Source organism: Castor canadensis, chromosome 11 (assembly GCF_047511655.1).
Source record: "Castor canadensis chromosome 11, mCasCan1.hap1v2, whole genome shotgun sequence".
In the NCBI taxonomy this organism is placed as follows: domain Eukaryota; kingdom Metazoa; phylum Chordata; class Mammalia; order Rodentia; family Castoridae; genus Castor; species Castor canadensis.
In genome coordinates this window covers 45,340,492-45,360,918 of record NC_133396.1, presented here as the reverse complement: position 1 = coordinate 45,360,918, position 20,427 = coordinate 45,340,492, and the positions used below count along the sequence as shown (strand labels likewise).

The 20,427-nt window shown below is 36.5% G+C and overlaps 1 protein-coding gene across 2 annotated transcripts in view; it reads right to left on the bottom strand.

Moving 5' to 3' along the window:
* Cpd (carboxypeptidase D) overlaps window positions 1-20,427 on the bottom strand; it is a 74,608-nt gene that overhangs the window by 29,676 nt on the left and 24,505 nt on the right. For both annotated transcript variants that reach the window (XM_020178819.2, XM_020178820.2), the window contains exons 3-8: window positions 11,934-12,076; window positions 11,033-11,202; window positions 9,893-10,242; window positions 9,072-9,263; window positions 5,991-6,158; window positions 136-245 (exon numbers count right to left, since the gene is read on the bottom strand). In XM_020178819.2, the coding sequence (XP_020034408.2) occupies window positions 136-245; window positions 5,991-6,158; window positions 9,072-9,263; window positions 9,893-10,242; window positions 11,033-11,202; window positions 11,934-12,076 (1,133 nt within the window). The remainder of the gene's footprint in view (window positions 1-135; window positions 246-5,990; window positions 6,159-9,071; window positions 9,264-9,892; window positions 10,243-11,032; window positions 11,203-11,933; window positions 12,077-20,427) is intronic.

The window sequence follows — 20,427 nt, the reverse complement described above, 5'->3', positions numbered from 1 at the left end:
CTCATTATGGAGATTTTCCTAATCTCCACCTCCCAAATAGCTAGGATTATAGGGCTTGAGCCACCTCACCCAGTCTCCAAGGCATTTTTTTAATCAATTAATTTGATAGCATCTGATGTTCAAACACAAACATACCTTAGAATAAGAAAGTGCTATTTGTTGAAACACAGCATCATCTGGTGATTTACTATATGTGGCAATTCCTTGTTCATCATCATCAAAAGGGTAATTAACAACCAAAGAACCTACAAAGGAAATGAGAAAAATGTTATCTGTCTCAGGATAGATCACTAACATAAAGTGAGCTGTTCATAATACTGTTAGAAAGGGAAATCAATAAAATTCACCAAAGCATTTCCTCAACAGAAATGAAAAATAAGAGCCTGGATTGTGGCTCAGTAGTATGGTACTTCTCTAGCATGTGCAAAGGCCCTGGGATCAATCCCTAGCACCATCAAAAAGGGAATAAAAAATATACTAATTTCTTCAAGAAAATCAACATTAGAAGGAAAATAAACAGCTGTGCTGCATACTTAAAGATTGCTTTAGCTAGAAAGGTCATGAGAATTTACTGGTATAATTTACCTATCAGAGCTGAAAACAGAAGTAAACAGGAATAACTTAAATCATTTTACTTTTATAATATTTAAGATCAGAAAAACTGGGTGGATTTTGATGCCTTTTTAAATAAAATTCAGACATTTTACAGGGCATGGATTTTAAAATAAGAAAAGTTCTAACTAACCTATCCTCCTCACTTGGAGATGGGAGATCTAAAGCACAGACAGTAAATAACTTACAGGTAGATCTGGCCTGATTCATACTCAAAAAACAGCTAAATATTTTTCTTACAGTCTTAAAAAATGGTTCAGCTGGAGTTATATCATATGATATTTTATGAGCTAAGGTAAAGAAGGTGATGTTTTAAAATGTGTAAGGCTATCAAGTCCTTTCAGGCTTCCCACAGGCCATAAGTAGTCAGGGTGCTTCTCAGACAAGCTCTGAGTATGTACATGGTCACACTGTTTTCATCAGCCCATTACCATGCCTCCTATTGATGCACTTGTCTTTCCCTCTTCCCCATTTTCTTTTTTTACCATATCACTTCATAGGAAGGTAGGAGGTAAAGGGAATGGAATATTGAACTTCAATTTAGATAAAATAATCCTATAATAACAAACACCAGTAAACATTCATAAAAATTTATGTGTGTGGTACTGGGATTTATTGCTTCTGTGAATATATTGCTTCTGTGAATGTAAAATGGTTCAGCTATTGTGCAAAATAGTTTGGTAGTTCCTCAAAAAGCTACCCATGGGCCAGGCATGGTGGGTCACACCTGTAATCCTAGCTACTCAGGAAGCAGAGCTCAGGTGGATCAAGGTTTGAAGCCAACCCATGCAACAAAGTTAGCAAGGCCCCATTTCAACAAATAAGCTGGGCCTTGTGTTATGTGTCTGTAATCCAAACTACGCTGGAGGCCTTAGGTAGGAGGATTACAGTCTTAGTCTGAGCCTGGGCAAAAACATTAGGCCCTATCTGAAAAATAAATAAAAGCTAAAAAGGGAAGTGGTGTGGCTCAAGTGGTAGAGGATCTCCGTAGCAAGCTGGAGACCCTGAGATCAAACTCCAGTATGGAGAGAGAGAGAGAGAGAGAGAGAGAAAATAAAGAGAAGAAGAAGAAGAAAGAAGAAGAAGAGGAAGAAGAAGAAAGAAGAAGAAGAAGAAAAGAAGAAGAAAAGAGAAGAAGAAGAAAGAAGAAAAAGAAGAAAGGAGAAGAAGAAGAAGAAGAAAAAAGAAGAAGAAGAAAGAGAAGAAGAAAGAAGAAGAAAGAAGAAAGAAGAAAGAAGAAGAAGTAGAAGAAGAAGAAGAAAGAAGAGAAGAAGAAGAAGAAGAAAGAAGAAGAAGAAAAGAAGAAGAAGAAGAAAGAAGAAAGAAGAAAGAAGAAGAAGAAGAAGAAAAGAAAGAAGAAGAGGAAGAGGAAGAGGAAGAAAGAAAGAAGAAGAAGGAAGAAAAGGAGAAGGAGGAAGAGGAGGAGGAGGAGGAGGAGGAGGAGGAGGAGGAGGAGGAGGAGAAGAAGAAGAAGAAGAAGAAGAAGAAGAAGAAACAGACAGAGAAAGACACCCACACAGTGAAAGACAGAGAGTGAGAGAAAGAAGTATGTGTGTGTGAGAGGCCAGCTTGGGCTACGTAGTGAGATGCTATCTCAAACAAACAAAAAAAGAAGCAATAACAAAGAGCTACATGCTGAATTGTCATATGACTCAATAATTCCATTCCTAGGTATATACTTAGGATAGAAAACAGAAGCTTAAATAAATTTTTATATACCAATGTTCATTCATAGCAGCATTATTCATAATAATCAAAAACCAATCCAAATGTCCACCAGTGAATAAACAAAATGAGACATATATATGCCTATACAATGAAATATTATTCATCCATCAAAAGGAATGAAGTACTGACACATGCTGCAACATGAATGAACCCTAAAACCATAATGCTAAATGAAAGAAGCCTGACACAAAAGAATAAATCTTTTATGGTTCCATTTTTTCAAAATGTCTGGAACAGATAAATCAGAGACAGAACAGATTGGGGGTTACATGAGTCTGCAGGAAGGGGGAATGGAAAGTAACTGCTTAGTAGGTAAGGGGTTTCTTTTTAGGGAGATGAAACTAGTTTGAAATAGAACAGAGGTGGTGAATTCTCAGCTGTGAATGCACTAAATACCACTGTAACTGTTCACTTTAAAATAGTTCACCTGAATTTACAAAATCTACAAAAAAGAATCTTGCTTTTCCCTTTATTTTCCCCAAATCCTTCTAAATTGTTAGGTTGGCAGAACATACTGCCCCAAAATGTGTCACTTTGGTACATTATTTGAGCCAAAGACAAGTGAGAAACAACTGCTGGAAGGGTTCTCCACCCTCCCCTTCTGTCTAGAACAGGGTATAAATCTCCCTGTGAGAAACATGCCCTTCAGGCACCAGGAGGAAGAAAATATTCTTATTATCAGAGACAAGGAATCAAGGCAAAGATGAAGCCATACAAACAAACCTTACTGTAATAACCCGTCTACCATTAGTTTCCCCCATCTACTACCTACAGTAAGCTTCCTACAGTCTACTGCTCCTGAAGCCCAAGCCCCTTTCCTTTGTCTAGTCACTTTTCACGATATATCAACTGTATTAAAAAAGTGTATAATCCTAGGTCTCCTTGCTTCTTTTGGAGTTTTACTGCTTTCCTATGAAGCCTCCCCCTACCTGCCATGTGCCACATAAAAAGATTAACATAAAATGTGAATGCTTTCCTCCTGTTAAACTGCTAATTGACAAATTGGCTGATGAACCTAGGAGAGTAGAGGAATTTTTTTTATCCCCTACTGCAGAAAAAAGAAATCTTTTAAATTTTATTGCCAAGATTTAGAACCATTTAAATAACTTTTAAAGTGAGAAAACAAAGTATGTCATGGAAAGAAACATGTCTACATGATTGAAGATGCCAAGGTCTTGACACATCTGTAAACTTGTGACTTGTTTGCACTAGAATGTAACTACCCTTCTCTGCCCTTCCCTCCTACTTCCCTTCCCTTTGATCCTTTTTTTTTGTAGTACTGGGGATTAAACTCAGGGCCTTGTGCTTGCTAAGCTATCATTTTACCACTTGAACCACACCTCTAGTCCTTTTTCTTTTTTGTTTGTATTACAGTATTACAGACAGGCATTATCATGCCTGGCCAGAATGTAACAATTCTTAAGTTTGTAGATTTAGCCAACGTGACATATGACTTACTCTTTTTTTTATTAATTATTGGGGAAGGCAGTACTAGGGTTTGAACTTAGGGCTTTGAGTTTGCTAAACAGGTGTTTTACTGCTTAAAGCTACATCTCCAGCCACCCCCCTTGCCACCCCATCCCTCTTTTTTTTTTTTTTTTTTGCTATGTTGTCCAAGTTGGATTCAAGCTTGTGATCCTCCTTATTCTTCACACTCCCTAGCATGACGGATTACAGGTGTGTAACACATGCTGGGCTGACATATGACTTCTTTTTTTTTTTTTTTCAAAGTGGTTATCTTCTCTGGCTTTTTTTTAAATACATTTTTTATTAGGATATATTCATTATATGGGGGGGATTCGTGGTGACATTTCTGATTAGACTTACCTTGTACATTACTTACATTTCCCCCATCGTCTCTCCCCTTCAACCCCCTCCTTACCCCACATGACTTATTCTGAGAATACTTTTTAAAATCTCAAAAATGAAAAAACATTTTCTATTAAATATAGCATAAAATAGTTAAAGAAGCGCTGGCAGTATGGTTCAAGTGGTAAGCTCTTGTCTAGAAAGTGTAAGGCCCTGAGTTCAAACCCCAGTACCGAAAACCAAAAACAAAACAAAAAAATTTTTGCCAGCCAGGATATAGCTTCATAATTTCTATATGGCTCTTTGAGAACAGTTATTGAATACTTATTTTTTTCTACTACTGGTAATCTTTCAAAGCAATTTTTAATTGCTAGTAATAATCTCAATTTACTTCCTAAAATGGTCTGTAAGTATGTACTATCATTGTAAAATGGAAGGTTACTCTTTATGCTATCAGATCTCAATTATGGTACTGTTTTTGGATATTCCAACAAATGTTGACTGACACTCAATTTCTTCCCCAGTGCCCACGGTGCTGATACTTTCCCTGATATACAATTCACATTTGAAACAATTCATCCATTTAAAGGTGTGATGTGTACTTCCTAAGGCTGTACAACCATACTGCTATTTAGTTATAGAATATTTTCATGGCTCCAAAAAGAATCCCCCAAACCCACTAGAAATCCCTACCCCTTTCCCATCACTATCTACTCCAACCCAAGGCAACTACTGATTTACTTTCTGTCTCTATGGATTTGCCTGTTCAGAACACTTCATGTAAGTATGATCATACTATATGTGGCCTCTTGTGAGTGGCTTCTGTCCCTCAGCATGTTTTTAAAGTTCATCTCTGGGCTGGTGGAGTGGCTCAAGTGCCTCCAACAGTAGAGTGCCTGCCTAGCAAGTGGGAGGCCCTGAGTTCAAACCCCAGTTCCACAAAACCAAAACCAAAATCAAGTGGTACAGTGTCTGCCTACCAAGCATGAACACTTAAGTTCCATAAATAAATAAAAATCAATTCAAAGTTCATCTCTGTTGTAGCATGTATTAATACTTGATTCCTTCTAAACTGAATAACATTCCATGGTATGGATATGCCACATTCTATTCATCCATTTATCAGCTGATGGTTGTTTCTACTTATAATTATTATGGATAATGCTGGATGAACAATCATGTGAAAGCACTGATACCTTCACTCTCACTCACACAACCCTAGATGGACATTGTGATGAATTTTAATGTATGACCTCTCATTCTATTCAACCAATCCATTCCCGCTGAATCATGGAGATATGCAGAGTCAGACCCTACATGAGAATAAGTTAATTGTGCTACAGTTAAGGATATATATATACATATAACAAGTGAAAGATAAGAGAATGTCAAAATCTAAACTTACATAAAAGAGTTTATGAAGCTTTGGGAGAAAACTGGTCTAAACATTTGGACCTGTTGGTGTTTGATTTTTTGTGAATGACAAAGAGCATGTTACCAAGTTCCCAGTATGATAAACAAAAAGCTATCTGAAGAACTACCAGAGAAAGAGGAGAGGGAGAGGATGATTAGAGAGAAGAATAAGGAGAGAGGAGGAAGGAGGGAAGAAGAAAGGAGATGGGGGATAGGGAGGGAGAAAAAGGGTGGGGAGGGAAAAGAGGGAAAAAGACTGGAGGGAACAGTTAGGAAACAGGCCTAAAAAGCAATGAAAAAAATTCATGTTGTCACGTACCATAGAAGCATAATAGAAAGTCTAAGAAAAGTCTAAGGCAGGTAAAATTTCAACAGATTTTCAAATGCAATCAATAAGAACTAATTAGAGGAATATAAAGTTGCCATACCTCCATGTAGGTTTGCTGACAGCACAAATGGATAGGTCTTCATCCAGCTCATTACAGCACTAGTTTCTGGTTGGGTGGGATCTGTGATCTGAACAAACTGGTCTGGGAAATTTCGGTTCAGGTCAAAGTTATTGCTGTTGTTTCTGCCAATTACACTTAATGAATCTCCTGTAGGATAAAAGATTCAAATTTAAAGTATGTTTTACTTCTATTTTAATTCAGCACATACTGCTTCAGCTATGTTAACTCAAAGGCAAGTACAAACTTATTAGGCTTCACTATTATCAATGCCACTGTGATTACAATACACCTTGTTTAAACCGTGCATTAAAAAAATCTCTCTCTTCCAGATCTTTAGAACAGAAGGCTAAAACTACTATTCTTTTGTTTCTACCCTCTGGTTGTACTTTGAGAGAAAAAAATCCAAATCCAGTTACTATAACTGGATTAATATACAAATTATTATATTAACAATATTATCAATATTATATAATTATTATTATAGTAATATTGTATCATATACATTATATTAATATTATAATATAAACATTAATACAAATTATTATATTAGAGTACTGCTCAACTGTCAATAATCCACATACAAGGACATGATCACAATGTTGAGTGAGCATTATTCATCAGAGGGGGACTCTATTGTACTTTTACACAAGTCACTAAGACATTGTAAGACATTATAAGACCAAATGAAAAGAAAATTGTGGTAGGCTTAGAGTAATCACAAAAAAGTAAAGTTAGCCAAAACCATAGTTGGAAATTTAACCTGATGGAGGAGAAAGGTACAATTTAAGCTTAACTGTGCATATTTCATTTTAATATGGGGTGAGAGCCCTATTACTGTTATTACAATGAGAAAAAAATACAAGCAAATGAAAAAACTTAACAGAGGGCTCACCAATACTAATCAGTTCCACCTTTCAGCAAGGTAAGGGAGTATTTGGGAACTCTTGTGATGCTAACAAAAAATAAGGTCTTTAGGGAGAGAATTTAAATTAATATATAGGATTAACATGAGCCTACTTGCTCATGAGCACCTTTGGGTAATGATAACCAGTTGATTCTCCCAGTGGTTAGCTGAGTGTGTTATGAACCATGTGGCTGCATATTCATACTGTGGTGCCTATTCTACTCATAAGATATCATTGACTAGAAGCTATTGTAGGGGAGTAAAATATCACACTCACATAGATTTCTTGCATATATTTCAAGTTGGTTATTCAGAGAAATTGCAATTACAAGAATAGCTCTGAGCTGGGAGCTGGTGGCTCACGCCTATAATCCTAGCTACCCAGAAGGCAGAGCTCAGAAGAATCACAGATCAAAGCCAGCCCCAGGCAAATAGTTCGAGACCCTATCTCAAAAAAACCCTTCACAAAGAAGAGCTGGTAGAATGCCTCAAGGTGTAGGCTCAGTATGACAAAAAAAAAAAAAAAATCAACAACAACAAAAAACCTTCTGAAAAGTTGTCCTTTTATAAAAAGAAGCTTACATCTATCCACAACAGCACATGCAGGTAGAGGCTTTCCTATCTGATACATGCTTTTTGCCTAGGAAAGTATTTCCAGAGGAAGACTGATTGGGTGTCTGACATCTGGCCCAGACATTGGCGAACACAGGCGCCTATTACCTGAGAGACTTTATCTGTGTAACTAGACAACTCTTGCTCACGGTACACATTCTCTCCTCAAACTTACACAGCCTGCAGCCAACCAGGAAGTCCAAGCCTCTAAACCTATGCTTAGCTGTATATAAGATTCAACTGTCTAAACTCCCTTTGAGTCTTGTACTTTGTGTATGGGTTCCGTGTTTCTGCATGTTGATAAATTTGCTCTGGTTTTTTCCCTCTTAGTCTGCTCACTGGCCATTTATTTTAGACCAAAATTATCATGCCCTCAGAGGGGAAAAAGAAAACTTAAAACTTCCTTAACAGAATCATGGGCTGGGAAAAGAGATTCTCATTCTCCTAGTTCTACAAAAGGTAGCCATGTAAACCTGCTCTCCCAGCCCTTACTACATTGCCCAAGGAGGATGGGCTTGCCCAGAGAGGCAGAAGAATGGAAAGTCAATAATTCAGGAGGTTTAGAATATATATGTATGAGGAATAGAACTAGGTCAAAAACAGTCACTGACTTCTAAATAATCTAGTTTGATTTTTTTACTTATAAAATAAGATTCCCAATACAAGAATTTAATAAGAATTACTGTTAAAATGAAATAATTTGTAAAAATTTTATACTGTTTTTAATAAATAAGAGTGTGATGGTTAATCTTTTCAACTTGATTGCATTGAGGGATACCTAGGAGATTAGTAAAGTATACTTCTGGGTATGTCTAAGGGCATTTCCAGAGATGACTAACATGTGGGATTGAAACTGAGGGGGAAAATCTTGCCTTGAATGTGGGCAGCACCATCCAATAGGCTGGGGATACAGATGGAACAAAAGTGAAAGAAGGAGAAAAAAAAGAAAAGTGTAAAGAGGAGGATGCCAGCCAGTGAGTTGCATGCTCCATTCTTCCTGCTGTCATTACCTGTGGACATCAGACTCTAGCTTCTCCACCCTTTCAACATAGACTAACACCAGTGACTCCCCAGGGAGCCTCCAGGCCTTCAGCCTTGGTCTGAGACTATATCATTAGACTCCCTTATTCTGAGTCCTCCAACTTCTTGGACTAAGCAACTCCAGGTTCTCTGGCTCACTAGCATGCAGATGGCCACTGCACTGCCAGCCTTCAGTTGTGTAAGCAAATTTAATAAATCCCCTTTGATAATTATATATATACATATATATATATATTATTTTTTTCTATTGGTTCTGCTCTTCCAAAGAACCCCGGCTAATACCAATAACAACATGCAAAAAAAAAAAAAAGCTATTAAATATGTAAACCTGATCACCCAAAGAATGGTTTCACCTACCTTACAAGTATACAAAAGAGCTAAAATCAATTGTAAATGATAAGAATTTTAAAAAGGAAGAAATTGTTCAAAGTCTCTTCTACCCTAAATAAATCATGCCATTTGATAACCCAAAGATTAATCATTAATAATCAACTATTCTTTACCTTCCTGGGACTTTTCATATCCATCAGGATTCATGGATGGCATAAGGTGAATTCTAGTACTACGAACCAAATCTGTTACTTCAGGATCTGTTCCAAAGTTCTTACAAAGGTATTCAATGAGGTTCAGTAGCAGTTCTCTACCAACAACTTCATTTCCATGCATATTTCCAATGTACTTAAATTCTGGTTCACCTGAAAACAAAATAATTATGTGGAAGATCTTTTTCCCTTTTCAGTTATGATGGACTCTCTGTTTTTTCCCCAATGAGTATAAAAATCCTGAACATAAATTCAAGAAAACATGTTATTTTGCTAAAAGCAAGAAAAACCTTCCCAAACATCTTGACGCTTCCTTACTAACATTTATGTCTGATCCGACTCAAAGTGTGTGTGTGTCTGTATACATATACATATATGCACATACATACATATGTGTAATGCATATGTACAGGCCACATTTTAGCAAAAGGAATCTAATTTATGTACATATACCTATATTAGCAGAAGGAATCTAATTTATGCAAATACTAAATACCACACAAATGTGGATAATTAAGTGGATTTTCTTGGGCCAGAGGTATGGCTCAAGAGATAAAGAGTGCCTACCTAAGCAAGCACAAGGCTCTGAGTTCAAACTCCAGTCCCACCAAAAGAAAATTTTTTTCTTCTTTTTTAGAAATAGATTGGCTACATTTTATTAAATTACATTTTCTTAATCCTAGCTATACATACTATAGGTGACTTTTTCTCAATAAAGTACAGCAATATAACATACCTTTGAGATGTACTACTGAAATAATGTATAAGGCAATACCAATTACCTGGTTCATGGACACCTGGATTATCAGATATCTCCATCACATATAGTTCTCTCGACTCTACTGATTTTCCTAAGGAATAAAGGCGAGTGATATTAGGATATTCATTGGCAAATCTTCTCAAGAAGATTTCCATATCAGGGAAATGGTGGTGGTGAAAATCTTTTGGCTGAATTGGCTGGTGAGAAGAGGGTGTTCCAGGAGCAATATTAGGGCCAGCAACTGTGCTAGCAGTTGCTAAAGCATCAGTTGTGACAGAGACCACTGAAGTCACTGCTGGCCGAAGGGAAAAATCCACCACTGTAGCTGGTCCTTCTTTAACCATTATATCATTAACAGTCAGTGGCATATATCTGAAAAAATATTTGAAAAAGGAGATGGCTTAGAGTTAAACCACACAATGCTTTTAATATTATAAAACACAACAGTACCCTTTTCATACTCTTGCACTTATTAGTTTATCAAAACTCAAAAGTAAACAAAGATACATGTATGAAGAGTATTAGGATGTTATCTCAGGTTAAGTCTTTAAGGAGTTATTTTTTTCTTACCAACCATTTCAGGTACCACACACTACACTGGTTACCAAAAAAAATCACATTCAAAGAAACAAATATGCTAATTACTCCACAGTAACCATCACTACAATATTCAAAGGCATAAATTATCCATCTTTGCAGTGCCTTATCAAACTGCATTCCACTTTCTTTCCCAAACCTTGAAGTTCAAAATTAAATGAAAGGTTACCAATTAAATCCTTATGAAAGTCAGCTTCCAGAAAGGTTTCTAGGGTAGGTGGGAAACCACTCCTTAACATATAAGAAAGCCGGTGTAAGAACAGTTCTTCAAATGCCATTTCTAGAACCTTGGGTTTCTTTCACTCTGGTATTTAATTGGCATTGAGGCAATACTTTACACAGCTAAGCCTCATTAGAAGCTGTTAAAATTGTCTTTCCACCCAATGCTTCACACTGCTCGACTATGTGACAAAATACTCTATGACTGTATTCTCATTATAAAAGGAGAAAAATCAGTAAATAAGGAAAAATAAAAGCCAGATACAGTAAGATTTAATAGAGTATCTTTTTGTCTTAGACATAACACGGAGACTTGACATTTTAAGAGTCTGGTTTAAATTCTTACCCAGTTGAAACTGCTGTAAGATTATAAATTCCAGGAACAAGTAATCTGTAGAAATCACCAAATCTGCCTGTTGTGATATTATGATTAATACCAGCCACTGAAATGGTTGCGTTCTCTAACCCCGATCCTGTTACTAAATCTTTAACAAATCCTTTAATTCCAATGTGGACCTAAAAAACAAGAATAAAAGTTCAGAGACAATCAATTTGGAAGGCAAGACAATATAATGCTGATCTACATTGATGCTAAAATTTCTAAAAGATAAGGTTACTCCTCTGTATTTCCAAAACATGAAATATAGACAAAAGTATTAAATTCTTAAACTTAAGTCATGTATGTCTGAACTCTCTACACTAATAAGGTGCTTTTGAAATTCCCTCTCTTCAAAGCTAGGCTTCTACTTTTCTCAGCAAACTATAAATTCTGGTATATCCCATAGTTCTATGAGTTTGATTTAGATTAAACTGATGTTCATGTTTCATACAGTGGTAATGGCTCTCTAGCAAATATGAACACATGACATAGTAATAACCCAGTAGAACAAGTTTGTCAGGATTTTTGGTGCTGAGGATTGAGCCCAGGGCTTCAATCACGCCAAGCACTCACTCTACCACTGGAGGACACTCTAGTAATACAAATGTGCTAGTTATTTCCATTTGTAAAAGTATTCTAAGATGGACAAAAGGACCCCAATAGAGCAGAGTGCTAGGGGTGGGGGACAGGAAAGACAAAACTAGAATATATTTTAACAGGTTATAATCTTAAATAATAATAATATTAAGTAATTAAAGCAGATTAAGATAAGGATACCTAATTTAGATTGTTACTCATATGCAATCAAATTTCTCCCTTATTTAATCCATTATTTCTATACTTCAACCTTCCAGTCAGCTACTTTTACCTTTTCAATCAACGTGATCAAAGACTCGCGATTGTTCTCCCATTCCTGTCGCAGCTGTGAAGCAGGTGGGTATTTGCAACAAGACAGTTCTAATGTGATCTCAAAACAGTTGGCCCACACATAATTGTAATCTTGCATACCACCTGTAACATGAAGGAAAAATAAGTTTACTTGCAAAAAGAAAGGAATTCTACCCTTCAAAAGACTTGAAGAAGGACTGGAAGAATGGTTCAAGTGGTAGAATGCCTGCCTAGCAAGCAAAAGGCCCTAAATTCAAACCCTAGTACTACCAAAAAAAAAAAAAAAAAAAAAAAAAAGACTGAAGAAATTAAATCCGCCATCTCTGCCATGTATAATTTTTTTTGGGGGTGGGGAACAGTACTGGGGTTTGAACTCAGGCCTCATGCTTGTTAGGCAAGCACTCTATCTCTTGAGCCCTTTTCTGTTTTTTAGTTACTTTTTAGGTAGGGGCTGATGTTTCTGCCTGCACCAGCCTTAAATTACCATCCTCCTACCTATGGACTCCTATGTAGCTGGGACCATAGGCATGTACCACCAGGCATGGCTTACTGATTGAGATAAAGTCTTGCTAACTTTTTACCCTGGCTGATCTCAAACCACAATCTTGTCACTTGATTTTTTTACACCTTGTTTTAGGTGAATGAAGGGAGAGGCATAACTTCTCTATGATCTCACCTTGTTCATGAAATGTGAATAGGCAAACAGTTGTAATATCAGATGCTTTCTAAAGCCCTTTTTTTTTTTTGCATGTGAAATGGGCCTTGACCTTAGTCACTTCCTTCCATAATCTTTGAAAGATGCCTCACGGGTCTAGATTTTGCTCAATTGATGCCCACTACTCATCAAAATCCTTCTACATATACCTACTCCTGAGCAAAGTGGACTTCCCTTTTCCTCAATTATCCTCAAAGAGGCTTTTTTTCCTTTGACAGGACAAAGTGCAAAGTACAAATGTGGGTATTGAAGATCAACTTTTGTGGGTTTTCTTTTTTTTTGGTGGGGCAGGGGAATTGAGACAGGGTCTCCTGCCTCAGCCTCCACAGTACTAGGATTACAGACATACGCCACCATGTCATCCTTCTGTAGCCCCCAGCACATCTCAGGTGATGTCATGCAGGATCCTTCAGATTCAAAGGGAAAAGAACCTTTCCCTTTCAGTGGCTCAGCACCAACAGTCCTAGATTGTCTACCACTTGAAGCCTGAGAACGCTTTGGCATTAACATAGGTCTTTCTATTTATTTAAATGATCTCAAAGGATCCTTCCAACTCTCAGCTTCTAAGATGTTTAAAAATACATGCTGGCTTGCTTATAAGAGAAGAGGCAAAAAGAGAACACCTGGGGGAGAAAAAGACAATTCTGAAATCTCTTTGTAGAGAAAAGTCAAACCACCTCTTACTAGGAGTCCATCAAAGAACGGGGGCTGTAAAACAGTAAAGAAAAGTAAACAATACAGCACAATTAACATAACTTTGACAGAAATGAAATAGCAATGTTACTGGAATTAAATTCTCAATGTCATTTCTGTTGAGGTTCCATTATGTGCTTTGAGACAGCTAGCTCTTCAGTGTGCCCAACTTACCTAATGCAATATACTCCACTTCATCAGCATAGTGACAGACTACACATTGTTAAGACAAGAAAAAACTAGGCTAAGTGTAAAGAATCAAAAGCTAGTAAAGAGGAAACTGAACTTTTATAAAACCCAGGACTCTGTGAACTCTAACGCATGCCATCTGGAGAAAGAAATAAAAAGAAGGAAAGTGAACACTTTGGAAGTGTTCACACCAGGCAGTATCACACCAATATTGGTGACATGCAATCTAACCTCAGAACACATACAGGAGATTTTCAAATTATATTCATGTTCATCCACATTAATCAAATACTTTTAAGTCAGGCCAAGTTTTTGTTTATAATGTGGAGGAGACAACCATATCCATAAATAATAAATGATAATAGAGAATAGTGATGGTGGTTATACAAAAATATGAATCTAATGAATAAAATGCTTATTTTACATTATGTATATTCTGTCACAATTTAATACAGTAATAGAGATATTACAGGTCTATGATAGCAGTTACAATTCTAGGGTTGACAAAAGATCTAAAAATTCTTCTTGGGGAGGAGGTGGCCCAAACAATGTATATACATGTGAGTCAATATAAAAATGATAAAATTTTAAAAACTAAAGAACAAAAATCAAAAAGGTTTCTTGGGGGGAGGTGTTTTTTTTTAGTGAGGTGTTAAAGAGCTGTGGGAATCAGGAGTCCAGTCAGACAGAGGAGATGGCTTTGTAAAGGCAGAGGATCTAACAAATGTTGACAAACATCTGTGTGGCTGATAAGCAACAGTATTATAGCTGAAACACATATAGTTGAAGCTGGGCCGGTGAGATGTAGTGAAAGGTAAACAAGGTGTAAAAGGCTGGGAGTAGGGGCTTCCTGTCTTTCCAAGGCATAAAAAGTTTGTTTGTTTTGAACAGAAAAGTGGTAGCATGGATAAGAGGCAGTATGGTCTGGAGAAGAAAGAGACTGGAAACAAAAAACCCACAGGCAGTTTTAACAGTGGTCCCAGTAAAAAGTAATAATGCCTAAAATGTGTGGGCAGGAACTGTGTGGAATGGAAGGGAGGAATGCAACAAGAAATACAGGGTCTGAAAGAAAAATGGTGGGAGTTGAGGAAGAGAGAACAATCAAAGAGGACCTCAGGCCAGATCAGTTTAGCTAATGAGGAAGCCACTAACAGAGAAGAAGCAAGTTTGAACAGAGAGGGACATGACAATTGTTTCGGATATGCTGAGTTTGAGGTATCTGCAGAACACTTAGACAGGGACATCCAAGAAGGAATTTGAAAATGCAAGTTTAAAGCCTGAGGAAAAAGGTAGTCCTTTCTCAAGAAATGATCATTTAAAACTAGGAAGTTCAATTTTCCTTCAACAAATATTTACGGAGCCCTGACTATGGGTCAGGCACTGTTCTAGGTACACAGGGAAAGAATGGTGACAAGGTCCCTGCTCTCACATAAATTCTTATATAAATAAAAATAGCAGATGGTGAGAAATGTTGTGCAAAAAATTTAATAGAGTGATGTAACAGCCAGCAGCAAGTAGAGATTACATGGTCAGGAAAAGGCTTTGCAAGGAGATACTACTAAGCCAAGATACGAAAATCAAGACAGTCCAGCAGGGTAAAGTCTAAGAGAATTTTCCAGGCAGAAGGAAAAACTTGGAGAGTTTGAGAAGTGCAAAGAAGGCTATAATGGCTGGACAATAATAGCAAAGGCTGGAATGACACAAAATGAGCTTGACAGACTTGGGCAAAACAAGATTGATCATACAGGGCTTTGGCACTAAGGGTAAGAGTTTAGAATTTTATTCTAAATACAATAGGAACTATTAAAGGGTTGTTGTTTTAGTCTTACAGTGTTAAACAACACATTAACATAAAATCTGCCACATCAATCATATTTACATGTACATTACAAAGATTAAAAAATACATATATATATATTACAATAGTATACTATACTATAATTTTGACCTGATTTGCCTCACCCTCCTAAAGGTTCAATATGCTGGAAGTTTAGTCCCCACTGTGGTAATATAACAGGTGGGAAAGCCTTTAAGAGATGGAGTCTAATGAAAAGTGATTATGTCACTAGGGCACTGCCTTTGGAAGGGATTAACATAGTTCCAGTGGAACCCAAGTTAGTTCTTGAGAGCAAGTTATTAAAAAGCAGGGTCACCACACTATATTGTTCTCTTCTGCATGTGGCCAGTTCCCTTTTTGTTTTTCTGCCATATAGTGACCTGACCAAGTGGACCCTAACCAAAAGCCAAATTGATGGGTTGCTCTATTTGAGTCTGGCTGTGTCTGCCCCCACAGACACACCCAGAGGTGTGCTTTATTAATCTCCTAGGCATTTCTCAACTCAATCCTCTGTTACTTTTCCATGGCTGTGACCAAAAATATCTGAGAGAACAACTTAAAGGAGAAATTGCTTATTTTGCAGAGGGTTCAATGCATGGTTGCTTGACTACATGCTCTTAGCAGAACATGTATGGTGGAGGGGGTTCTTCACCTTGTAGCAGATAGGAAGCAGAGAGTGGGAATACAAAAGGGTCAGGGCAAGATAAAGCCTCCAACAATACAACCCCAGTGCCCTACTTTCTCCAATTAGGCCCCACCTTCTACTTTTCACCATCTCCTGATAATGACATCATGTTATGAATCCATCAGTTAGGTCAAAGCCCTCATAAGCTAATCGTCTCTGGAAATGCCCTCACAGACACACCCAGAAGTGTGCTTTACTAATCACCTGAGCACTTCTCAATCCAATTAGCTGAAGATTAAGATTAACCATTTCAGCCTCCAACAATGTGAGCTAAAGAAACCACTTTTTTTGTATTCAGCCTCAGGTATTTTGTTACAGCAATAGAAAGCAGAATAATATAATTATATTCACATTGTTGTGTAGCAGGGAGGAGAATCAAAAGAAAACAGACTAGGCCTGTGTTCTGATAAAGTAGTAGGGAGGTAGGGATGGCATAGCAGAGAGATAAAACCTAAACAATCCAAAGGTGAAGAAGGTCACATAGCATTAGGGGTAGAAGAGCACTTAGCACAAGGGTGAAGTAGCCTATAGAATTGCATATAGCCATATATGGGTTAAACCTTGTTTTTTTAATTTTATTGCCTTTGTAACCTGCTTGCAAAGGTACATAAGATGAGACCTCTTTGTTCTCGGGGCTCAGCCTTTGGACATGAGTCCGCTGGGTCTGTGCTGGCACAATAAAACATTGCTTCCTGCTAAACTGCCTCAGTGTCCCATATCTCAGCTTGTAACTTCCCGCAACAGTGCAACAGATCTCTAGAACTTTTCATCTTGCAAAACTATAACCCGGTGCCCATAACTACTCTCCTTTGTCCTTTCTCCTCAGCTACTGGCAACCACCATTTTATTCTCTGTTTCTAATATTTTGACATTAGATACCTCCTCATGTAAGTGGAAACATGAAGAATTTGTCTGTTTGTGACTGGCTTGTTACAGTTAGCATTACTGGTAACAATGCAACGGTCACTGTGCATAAGATATTATACTAAGATTATTGGGATTTATAAATAAAAAATACTTCTATTGAGTGTTTAGAATCTTGGTGAAGAAGCAAAACGGGGAATACATGAAAATAATTTCAGAGTAACATTAATATGAACTAATCTTTTTCTTTTTTGCATATGTAAAATTTAATAGCTGTGTTGTTATAAACACGGCCAACTCACACTTTAATTATGCCAGAGGGCAGTTAAGCAGATTACAACACCATAATAACCAGGCTTGAGTCCTAGAATTCTATTATCTGTTCCTTAATTGTTTTATTTCAGTAGCAATTAACAAAAAGTAGCAAAAAAATTAAGTTTACAGTAACATTTTAGATCAGGTAACATGTTACCTGATCTGATTTTTAGATGTAACGTTCATAGTACCATAAGTAGCCAATTCTAATCAATAACACACACACATACCTCCAGGATGGTGGGTAGGAAGGAAGGACAGAAGTGTTTTAAAAGTAAGACTTAAATCCAAGAGAAGAAATACATTTAGTGGCCTCTAGTCCTAAAGAAAGTCCTATATATTGACTAACATATAACTCTATGAATAATCCAAAACTAACAGTCATATTATTGGAGTTAAGTATCTTTCTGTAGGTTCTTTAGATTTGATTTGAGAAAATATTACAGTGAACCGTGTGCCCAACTGTAACATTAATATTAGTGTCACAGTGTAGAACCTAGTGAAAATACAGAATATCAGTTAAATCTTGATATACACTCCTAAAATTTTCCTTTGCTAATACTGTATTTAAGTGAAACATAAAATGATATTGGAAATAAAAAGATGACCATTTAAAAACAATTCAAGAATCAATGTCTTGGGGTTGGGAATATAGCTTAGTGATAGAAGTGCTTGCCTAGTACATGCAAGGCCCTGGGTTTAATCACCAGCACCATGCCAAAAAATCAGTATCATTACTGTATTTCAACAATAATAAGGAAATACACCAGAAAATAGGTCCCTGCAACAAAAGCCACAAGATATGTAAGATTAAATGTAATAAAATATATAATACAAATCAGTTTTACAAAGTTTTACTGAAGGATCTGGAAGAGATAAGAAGAATGCTCTCAGAGTTCTATATAGGCTTACATAGATCTCAGATTCCCTCAAACTAATTTATAAATGCACCATGCAAAAATATTTTATCGCATAAATGGACAAATGATCCAGAGGTTAATTTGCAAAAATAACTGAGAACGTCTAAGAAATGGGTGAGAATACCCAAAGAAAGATAAAAAATAAGGAAGGTGAGAGGTGACTTGCATTACCAGATATTCATATGCTATTACAAAACTACACTTACTACAGTAGCTCGTGTCAGATGTAAAAATAAACAAACCAATGGAAGAAAGCAGAACTCACAGTAGCAGAAACAAAAGCATTTGGGATATGACAAAGGGGGCACTTAAAATCAATGAGGAAAAATCACTAACTTTTAACATGGATAAAACTGGTTCAGTAGATGGTAAAAATACAGGAGCCATACCTCAAGTTACACCAAATAAACTCATTACACCATACGGAGTTTAATATAAAAATGAAATTATAAACAAAAGAGAAGTCAACATAAGCAATTTCATACTCTTAGGAAAGAAAGCCTTCAAAGTGTGAAACCATGAAAAGAAAACTAATGATAGATTTAATTACCTAAAAATTATAAAATATCGAAAAAAAACCCTTAAGAAATTATGAAACAAAAATAGACAAAAGGTTTAGAACATTTCTAGAAAATAATTTGGAAACATGTGCATAAAATCTTTAAAATAGGGATGACCAGCTGGGTGTTGGTGGCTCACCCCTATAATCCTCACTACCTGGGAGGCTGAGATCAGGAGGATCGTGGTTTGAGGCCAACCCTGGCAAATAGTTCACGAGATTCCATTTCAAAATAACCACAGGAAAAAAATGGAGGTGTGGTTCAAGAGGTAGAATACTTACATTGCAAGCAAGAAGCCCTGAGTTCAAACCATAGTCTCACCAAAAAAAAAAAAAAGCTTATATATATATATATATATATATATATATATATATATAAACAAATATAAAATAAAACAGGATGGCCTTAACACAGAAATTCCCTTTCCAGGAATTTATACTAAAGGAAAATATAATTGGAAACAACCATAAATGTTCAAAAACGGAGGACCAGTTTAGTAAATTATAAAGTAGGTTACTATCTAACCATATACAATTCTGCAGACATACATTTATTGTCATATTTACTGTATATCAATAAAAGGGATATAAAACAGTATATACAAATCTTTTTGCATACCTTAAATTTTATTCTTCTTGAAGCATAGTTTCTTAAATACTCCCTTTTATTCTCAATTATGAAGTAACTGATTCAAAACACTGACAATCTCTCTATTCAACACACTGTTTTAAAGCTTAAAAGTTGGACTTATGGAGGTGTAATTTATACAGAAAGATTGACATCAGCCCAGAAAGTTCTCTGCCCCCAGTTGCCCACTCTCTGAGTGACAATTTCTTTCCCTATACTTTTGCCTTCCCTAACATGTCATATAAATTGAATTATAAAGTATTCAGCCTTTCGTATCAGGTTTCTTTCACTCAAAAGCATAGTGCTTTTGAGATGGATCCATGTTGTTGCATAATAATAGTACTTATGAATGTAGTACAATTTGATTACCCATTCTCTATGTGATAGGTATTTCAGCTGTCGTGTTTTTGGTGATTATAAATAAAGCACTGCAATAGATCTTAGTGTGGGCACATCTTTTGATAAATATCTAGGAGTGGCATGGTTGAGTCATATGGTAAGTTCAAGTTTAACTTTATGTTTGTTTTACAAAGTGGTGGTTGAATCATTTTCACAATCCCACCAGTAATGTATGAACATTCCAATTGCTCTGCATCACCTATTAAGTTGCTCAAGCAACTAGTCAGTCTTTTAATTTTTAAGCATTCTAGTGAGTATGTAGTAGTATCTCATTGTAGTTTCAATTTGATTTTCCTGATGACTAATGATACTGCACATCCTTTCTTTCCCATCAAAGGACATCTTTTATGTCCTTATTTATCACTAATTCTGGGAGACTTGATGACGATGCAGATATGAGGAAGTTTACAAAAGGGTTCCCATAAAGTTGTCTGTGGAGTCCTGGCTCACTCCTGAACTGTATATGTGTGGGTCCGACCTTAAACAGCACATAACCACTAAGAACCTAAATATAGAAGAGGTCACCGCCTAGTTCCAAGAATGGTCCCTAAGTGATGTGCACATAGGACAGGGCTCAACACCCCCACAAAGACCTTAACAATGAACTAACATTGGAATCACATGCTACATAAGGCAAGTCAAAACTTGCAGCTGAATCCAACTGGGTCAT